Source organism: Syngnathus floridae, chromosome 9, assembly GCF_059516105.1.
Source record: "Syngnathus floridae isolate MCC-2025c chromosome 9, RoL_Sflo_1.0, whole genome shotgun sequence".
Taxonomy (NCBI): domain Eukaryota; kingdom Metazoa; phylum Chordata; class Actinopteri; order Syngnathiformes; family Syngnathidae; genus Syngnathus; species Syngnathus floridae.
In genome coordinates, this window is record NC_142421.1 from 13600403 (window position 1) to 13609607 (window position 9205).

The following is a 9205-nucleotide window of genomic DNA, read 5'->3' on the forward strand; positions in this document are numbered from 1 at the left end:
TGTCCCGACTGTGAAACACGGAGGTGGGAGCATTATGCTTTGGGGGTGCTTCAGTGCAGCTGGCACTGGGAATCTTGTCAGGATAGAAGGAATCATGAAGAAAGAAGATTATGAGAAGATTTTGAGGGAAAACCTTAAACAGTCTGCTTCGAAGCTGGGTTTTGGTCGTCGTTTTGTGTTTCAGCATGACAATGACCCAAAACATACATTGATAATGGTGAAGGAATACCTTCAGAAGAGCAAAGACAATGTTCTGAAGTGGCATGCACAAAGCCCAGATTTAAACCCCATCGAAAACTTATGGAAACAATTGAAGACCAGAGTTCACGTCAGACGACCATCAAACCTGGAGGAACTTGAGAGAGTTGCCAAGGAAGAATGGGCTGCAATTCCTCAGGAGACCTGTCTTAAGCTTGTTGAGAACTATACAAAACGACTGCAAGCTGTTGTCCAGCAAAAAGGATACCCAATTGACTATTGATGTTAGGGGGGGCTAATAATTTTGACCATGGTATTTTTTGGTTTTGTATGTAATGTTCTGCTTCTGAGCAAAATTATGTGTAATAAAGGTTTCCTAATAAATCTGATGTGCTCATAAATGCTGTGCTAAAATTTCATTGCTCTAGTAAGTAGCAGTCAGGAAATATTCAAAAAAATAATGAAATTTCCAAAGGGGGGCTAATAATTTTGTCCTTAACTGTATACAATAACAAAACATATTTACACTAACAAAAACAAATGTGTGCACTGACATTTTCGAGTTTTATAGTGGTACACTAAGTAAAAGAAGACAAACGAAATATAGTCAGGTGGCACGGTGTCGCACTGGTTTGCACATCTGCCTCACAGTTAGGAGGGTGCAATTTCGATTCCACCTCCAGCACTCCCTGTGAGGAGTTTGCATGTTCTCCCCGTGCCTGCACGGGTTTTCTGCGGGCACTCAGGTTTCCTCCCGCATCCCAAAAACATGCTTGGTAGGCCGACTAAGCACTCCAAATTGCTCCTACGTGTGAGCGCAAATGCGGATAGTTGTTCGTCTCTGTGTGCCTTGCGATTGGCGGGCAACCGGTTCAGGGTGTCCCCCGCCTACTGCCCGATGACTGCTGGGATAGGCTCCAGCAAGCCCGCGATCCCCGTGGGGACAAGCGGTATAGAAAATGGATGGATGGATGGAAGAAATACGGCCACCGGTGCATCATTTGAAGAAAAAAAAGGGCTCCTCTTCAGTCTTTCTCTTGCAGGGTGCGTTGGCACCTTTATTTGCCACAGACACGTAAGTGCCTGCCTTGCATGTCAAGCCCTCAGCTTCATAAGGATCACGACCCTGGCGAAAGCACGGGAATCTTTTTATTCAACTCCTCCATGAACGTGCATTTTCGTTTCGGCATTGCTTGTAAACGCTTGGTGTGGACTGGCCGGCCCACCCTACTTTGTAGCAAAGTGACTAGATTCGAAGAGAAGGGCGTGACTTATTTGCGAACGATACAGAAAAACCTGGAATTGAGTGAAATGGAACGGAGTTGACAATTGACAATGTTACTGTTAATGTTTGAGGCAGTCCAGCAAAATCCTGGACGATTTTGAAATTCCCCCCGGACATTTTTTTAGTGCTTAAAAGTAGGACATGTCTTGGAATAAGAGGACGTCTTGTCACACACACATGCACACACGCACGCACGCACGCACGCACGCACGCACGCACGCACGCGCGCACACGCACACACGCACACACGCACACAGGCACACACACACACACACACACACACACACACACACACACACACACACACACACACACACCACGCACACACACACTTTTCCTGACGTTTGACGTGACAATTGGCAGCTGCGGCAGCATTTTGAAATGCCTTCGCCATGGATGCACTCTTTTTCATCCAAACATCCAAAGTTCCTCAGTAGCCTACTTGATTCGTTTTTTTTCTCTCTTGCGGAATATGCATTTACTTGTACTCAGGTAATAATTTGGAGGACAACTTTTTAATTTGACTTGAGTCCTACTTTTATAAAGTAAGACTATAGTCTTAGTGGAGTACAATCTTGACTACTCTACTCACCTCTGGATTGACGGCTAGGCAGAGGGACACAGTTTGGACTACTAATCTTGCTATTTAGCGGTGGAACATTCAATTCAACCACAGCTAATTGATTATGAAATTAATCAATGACTTGATAATGGTTTCAATTGTTTTGAGGCCTTGTTGAATATTTTAAAACCTCAGAGTTTTGTCCTCGCAACAGTACATATTGTGCAATTTCAGCGGTACGAAAGCAGGCCGGGGATTTGTGTTGAATTCAAGTAGGGCGTGTCCAAACATCAGCTTTTACTTTACAAAACAACAATGAACATTCTGGCCAATTTTTTTTACCCATATTCCCGACCAAACCAACAAGGTCTTCAGAATCAATTTCAGTTGGTGTATTTGCTGAATTGCCCATTTGAAATAGTAACCAGTCCTTGAGGGATGGAAAATAAAAAATGTGTTGAAAAAAGAAGGAAAATCTCCCATTTGTCAAAGAATCGAAAAACAGTTGATGAATGAATAGATCATGTACATAGTTGTTCATGCAGCCCTCGATCTAAGCTATAAGGTCACAAATGGCTATGTATCTTATAAATGGACTTGCGTGAGCAATGGGATGAAGAAACTCCAAATTAACAATTTTCAACGTGAGCATGGAACAATCGTATTGTTGGTCCCGATGCCCCTCCTCCTCCTCCTCTTCTTCTGGGCTCTTTGAGGCCACAGCCCACTCGAACCCGGGTGACGATGACCAGCAACTTTGCGCCGGGGCCTCCCTCAACCTCCTGCTTCTCGGTGTTCCTCATCCGGACGTCCCGGACGCTCTCTTTGTGCTTCTGCCGCCGAGCCGTCGGGTTGTAAGATCCCCGAGACCACCCTACCAAGAAGGAGAACGAGAAGAGAAAACGGAGCGCTGCTGAGGTGAGTGGCATGTTTTGGGTCATGCTGAAACCCGATGGAAACATTACAAGTGGAGTATGGGACGGACGATCCTTTAGGATTTGAATGCAGCTATCTCCTCCAAATTGAAGGTTGTGAAGTGAAATGAATGAATTTTGCGGAGGCTCTCCTTTGGTTTACATCGCGAGAGTTGACTCATCCTTGCAAACAAATCACTCACACACTGAGTTCTTTTTGGAGATGGGACTAACAAGAACGTTTTTAGCAGCACGACCAAGTTGAATAGTGACAAATGGAGATGAACATTTTAATTCAAACTTCCTATTCAATCACTATGGAGTTCCAAATAACTTGATCATCGGAAACAAATTTCTCATCATTAACATGTTGAAGGATTGATTGGTTTGCAACGTTGAATCATCAGTAAGATGAGAGCAACAAGAACATTTTGAGCGGCAGATCTGAGTTGAATTGTGCTGGATGGAGCTCATCAATCAAGTTCCTATTTGAATTTAAAAAGGTGGATCAAACACGCAAAGTCACACAAGTGTGTTCATGTTTTACTGAGAATGGAAGGGCAGTCTAACAAATGGATGTGATTGCACTCCTTCCAGGGAAACGAACGGGCCGCGCCACATTTGACATTTGAATCAACAATTGAAACATTTGTTTGTATGGCGAAGAGGAAAGGGAATCTTTTCAATGAGTTGAGCCCACCGAGAACATCTGGAAAAGGCCATCTGTGTTAGATTATGATGGGGAAAAAAACTAAACTGTCATACATATATCATACATATATATATATATATATATATATATATATATATATATATATATATATATATATATATATATATATATAGCATATACATACATGTATATGCTATACATATATATATAATATATATATATATATATATAATATATATATATATATATTATATATATATATATATATATATATATATATATAGCATATACATACATGTATATATGTGTGTGTGTGTGTGTGTGTGTGTGTGTGTGTGTGTGTGTGTGTGTGTATATATATATATATATATATTTATATATATATATATACACACACACACATAATATACATATATGATTCATCATTTAGTTGGAAAAAAAATAGACTAGTTGGTTATCCAAATGCACATTAGTTGCAGCCCTATAATAAAGTTCCATGCGGCAGCGGAACTGATTGGGAAAGCCCGGGGCAGATTAGAGCAACATGGCAACACGCAGCAACTGAAATCTGATTGGACAAAAAATTAATATCCTGGAAGCACTCACTAGAAACAGTACAGGCAAGCGGAACAGCACCAAATGACCACAACAGGCTGTCCGGATGAATGAATACGTTTATTCGGACGACTATTCAAACTTGAGCTCGCAAATGTCGGTTGGCGCCTGCGATGGCGTTCGGGCCTCATCAAAGCTGAGCAGCCGCCAGCCGCGATGCGTCCCCCCAAGGCTCAGGTGCTGCGTAGCAAACGTGAGAGGCAGAAGGTCTGCCGGCCCTTTCCTTTGCCGCGTTTGCAGACGAGAGCGGCTTGGGGCCAGACAAAGATCCATATTCACTACAAGCGTCGATGACAGATGATTAATCGGCACGCCGCGGTTCGCTAGCTGCCGGACCCCCGGCTGACGCTCCGGCCACCAAACACAAAACCAAACCCCCCACCTCATCCCCAGGCGCGTGGGCGAAGGGTGGAAGTGGGGTGTCGTCCCTATAGAGCTCTCCGTGTGTGTTTGCACCAATAGTGCATCACACAGGCATAAAGAGAAACGGTGCGCGTACGTGTGGGAGGCTTTGAGCTCCAAGAATGTGTGTTTGTCTTTGTGTGTGTGTGTGTGCACGTGCGTGTGTGCGTGTGTGTGCGTGCATGCGTGTGCGTTTGTGTGGTGACCAAGCCCCCATCTGGCAGCGGGTGGGCGGCACGCCACACAGCCACAATGGCCATGCTGCAACATTTTTGGAGGCGTGGGCGTTGAAAAGGCCGCGAGCGCAGGCTGCGCATGCATGTTCAGCTGAGGCGCATGTGAAAGAGAGTCGCCAGCGCTTCTGCTTAATGGCGAGCGCACGCAAGGGGGCTTGGGGGCGGGGATTGGGGTACCCACCCGCAACCCGCTGTCGTCTTCTTCAATGTGCCCCGCAGGGCATTTGGATTGTCACCTACGGCCTGAAAATAGGCCTCTCCTTCGTTTGGGCCTTTCCAGCGCAAGTGTTGCTGCCACGCCATAAAAAAAGCAAAGTCAAGTACCACACTACAATGTGATGAAAACAAAGCGACAACTCTCGCTTCAGGTGACAGGCAGAGCCCGATGGCTTGTTTTTGAGGTCAAAACGTGCAAGTCAAATTCCTCAGGTTCTGAATAATTAGTACATGAAATCCTATACTTGATGACAGCCTATATTTTCAACTGAAAAACAAAAAGTATTTCTCTTTTTAAATCATGAGAAAAATTCTCATTTCATTTGATTAAAGTGTCTTTTCCACGACGCATTCGGCAAGAGATGTGATGGGCTGGATCGGATGGGCAGATTGATGCAAAATGGGTCATCGTTCGTAATGTCATAAATTGCTGTTTCTGGCCGTTGTGACGATGCTGCGCATTGTTTTGAGAGTGCGCGCTGGCGCCAAGGCTAGAGTGTGTCCACAAATGGTCAATGAAAACACGATTTCGCAAGCGTGCATGCATGGCTTTTTTCACGTGTCGTCACGATGAGCACCTTAATGGGCTCCGTAGAGCACGTGCTCGCTTTTCCTGTCACACCCGAAGAGAGAAAAAGACAAGAAGCGCAAAGGAATGTGCAAGACGATGAAGCCGGTAAGCTTTTGGCGACAAAAGTCCATATTTGTCGCTTGACAACTTGTCTGCCTGTCTGCCTGTCTGTCTGTCTGTCTGTCTGTCTGTTACGCATCCAGGTGATCGTCCATTTGCGCACTACGGACCAACTATTCTCATGCACCCCGTGCAGTTGGGCGTGGACAGAGGACGAGCGTGGACTGCTGCAGTGGCCGTGGTCAGAGCGGAGGTCACCTCACCTGCAGCGTCGGACGTCATGGCGCACAGCCAACCTGACATCAGCCACATGTACGCGCCTCCTTGTACGCACGCGCACCTCCACCCGCCCTCGTCGTACACGTGCATCAGTGACGTGTACCAGGAATCCTCCAATGAGGGTTACCTGGCCGTACCCACCTGCAGCGCTGTGACTTATCACATGGCGCCAGCCTATAACTCGGCCCCAAAAGCCCCGCTGGTGGCTGACTACGGCGTGGGGGGAGTCTACGCCCCACAGGCCACCTTCCCGGACCGGAAGTCAGTGGCGGCGTACGCCTTGGACTCCCCCCGTGTGGCCCCTCCGCTCACACCACTCAACACAATCCGGAATTTCACTCTGGGCACCCCACCGCCCACACTGCCGCCGCCACCGATGATGACTTCCTCCGCCACCGAGAGCCAGCTGTGCGCTGCCGCCTCGCCGGCCCACCACAACTTCCCGCTCAGGTACTGACAGAAAATTCCGGTCCAACTCAAGGACCTCCTATTTTTTAATCTAATTTGGATTATTTTTTTCCTTTTAAAATGATTTTAAGGTCCTTTAAGTGGGTTTACAAGGAGAAATGCCAGCACTTGTTTCAAGCTCTTTGAGTGGTTCAAAAAGCCAAACTAAGTTGTCTTTGGCAGTTGATATGTAAATAAGCTGTGCTCCAAATTGTGTGGCGCCAGCATTTCTTAAGGCAACCTTGTTCTTCCTTGTACCTTCTACGTGGCCTCACTAGTCTAAACACACCTTTTCTAATGAATATTGCAAAATAGTGAAATAAGAATTTATTTATACAGCGTGCCCGAGGCCATTTGGAGGCCAATTTCATTGCTCACGTTACGTTATTGCCGTGCACATGGACAGCATGAGAGAGGGTTAATTTTCCTCCTTATGAAATGGGGGCATTTTTGAGGGGAAAGCCAATTTGAGCGCATGCAATTATGTGGCGCTCACCCCCCTACAGGCCCATCCTGCGCCCGCGCAAGTACCCGTGCCGGCCCAGCAAGACGCCCGTGCACCAGCGGCCGTACGCGTGTCCGGCCGAGGCCTGTGAGCGGCGCTTCTCGCGCTCGGACGAGCTGAGCCGCCACCTGCGCATTCACACGGGCCACAAGCCCTTCCAGTGCCGCATCTGCATGCGCGCCTTTGGCCGCAGCGACCACCTGACCACGCACGTCCGCACGCACACCGGCGAGAAACCCTTCTCCTGCGACACCTGCGGGAGGAAGTTTGCGCGCAGCGACGAGCGGCGGCGGCACGTCAACGTCCACCTGAAGGCCAAAGACAGGAAGGGCACAGCCCGCTGACATCACCCGCACCAAGCGGCAGACAGAGGGCGTCCGCATTTCAGGGAGTATGCCACGCGGCCACTCTGATGATCTTGATGAAGAATGCGGAAACAACTCAGGGAGTCGACAATTAAACCGCATCAGAACAAAACATCTTCATGGATTGCGACACAAGCCCGATCTTGACAATTCCATATAGTTGAAATTGAATACATAATGCAAATATCTTGTGATCCGGGAGTCCTGAATGAGCGGGGATTATGAACGCGACTGACTGCACGCGTCCACAACCTTCCATCCTTCTCGACTCCCCGATCACGCAAAAAGGCTTCCGAGCGGACGCTTTCGGAATCGTCCAAGTGGAACCGCACTCAGCTTTGGACAGACTGTCAGATTTGGCAAATCGGGTACGGTGGTGTGGTCAAGAAGATCAAAATCGAAGGAGTCTGGATGAGCGATGTCCCTTGTGGGGCGCGGTCCGGTAGCAGCGTCACACATAAGCTAGAATTTTTTTGAATTACTAAGAAAATGCTATTTTGGGGTTTTCTCATCTTTTTCTACTGACTCAATGAAACACTTTCTTTCTCACAAGTACAGTGTACGCTTTTATTTGTGTACATGCTTAATACTTTGAGGTCCAAACAAAATAAAAGCTGCCACTCGCTACTTCTTCGTGTGCGTCTTGTGTCTTCTAGACATTGTGGTGAATTCTCTTCGGTGGTCAGCTTCAAAAGCAAGCGGTGGAAAGGTGGCTGGCTCGGGGTAGGAAAACGTCAGTGACACATGGCTGATTGGGGAAAGATTTATTCAACCGATGTCAGAATTGAAGTGTCTCTCTCTAGCCAAAAGTGTCAGGTCCCCCAAGTCATCCCACCCTCGAATCTTATACCCGTCGCCCCACCTCACTCGGGCGCACACACACGAAGGCTGCTGGATGACCTCTGACCCGCCAGCCTGCCTTGCTGATTCTACACAGATGGCCAACCGCTGTATCTATACATCCTGGTGCCAGGAAGTCTGCCTTCTTGGATCAGGCCCCATAAAATCCCATACGAGCGTGACCTGATCACACTTAGGCTTAGAAGTGAAATATACATTGCATGACACCAGAATAAAAAAGTTAGCGCCTAATGTAGTTATTTAGGGCAGTTAATGTTGAAATAAGGTCACTTCCGGGGTAATCTGGCTCACTTCCGGTCTATTTTGGTCACTTCTGGTTTGATTGGCGGCCCTCCCGGTTCAGCTGAGGTAACTTCCGGTTTATTTGGGGTCACTTCCGGTTTAAAAAGTTGACTTCCGGTTTAAAAAGTTCAATTCCGGTTTGATTTTGGGGTCACTTCTGATTTACCTAAGGTCACTTCCTGTTTACCTAAGGTTACTTCCGGTTTGATATGGGGCACTTCCGGTTCATTCTGGGTTCATTGGGGGCACTTCAGGGTCAATCCAAGATGGCCGCCACACTGGAAGTGGGGGTGAAGGAGGTGAATATGGTAAGCATAAGGTAAAAAAAGTGAATAAAGTTGGAATGGGTTGAATCGGTAGAAAAATGTGGAAAAAGAGTAGAAAAAGGAAATTGTAGAGAATTTTTGGTAAGTGGAAAGTTGTGGCATAGGCAGGCAAAAGATGAACAGAATGTTGGAACGGGTTGAATCGGTTAAAAAATGTAGAAGTGAAAGCAAATGTTGAATCCCCATAGAGAATGAATGGGAATTAAAAGAAAAAGCAATTGCGCCAAAATATTTTGAAATTTGGAACAAAACGAAAAAAAACAGCTTCAGGAGGTTCCCTTTTGGGGTTAAAATGTTGAAACGGGTTCAATCAGACAAAAAATGCAAAAGTTAGCGCCTAATGCAGCTATTCAGGGCAGTTAATGTTGAAATAAGGTAACTTCCGGGGTGATTTGGGTCACTTCCGGT

General features: G+C 46.7%; 1 protein-coding gene across 1 annotated transcript; it reads left to right on the forward strand.

The window, feature by feature from the left end:
* The first annotated feature begins 6012 nt into the window (after nt 1–6012).
* LOC148393641 (early growth response protein 2b-like) lies at nt 6013–7307 on the forward strand. The gene is made up of 2 exons (XM_088385377.1): nt 6013–6461; nt 6965–7307. The coding sequence occupies exons 1-2, from the start codon at nt 6013–6015 to the stop codon at nt 7305–7307; spliced, it is 792 nt and encodes a 263-aa protein (XP_088241503.1).
* The last annotated feature ends 1898 nt before the right edge of the window (nt 7308–9205 follow it).

Excerpts from the sequence above, each read along its gene's own strand:
- LOC148393641 (XM_088385377.1), top strand. The coding sequence starts at position 6,013 with ATGGCGCACAGCCAACCTGACATCAGCCACATGTACGCGCCTCCTTGT. Across the intron at positions 6,462-6,964 it reads CACCACAACTTCCCGCTCAG|GCCCATCCTGCGCCCGCGCA; the intron begins GTACTGACAGAA and ends ACCCCCCTACAG.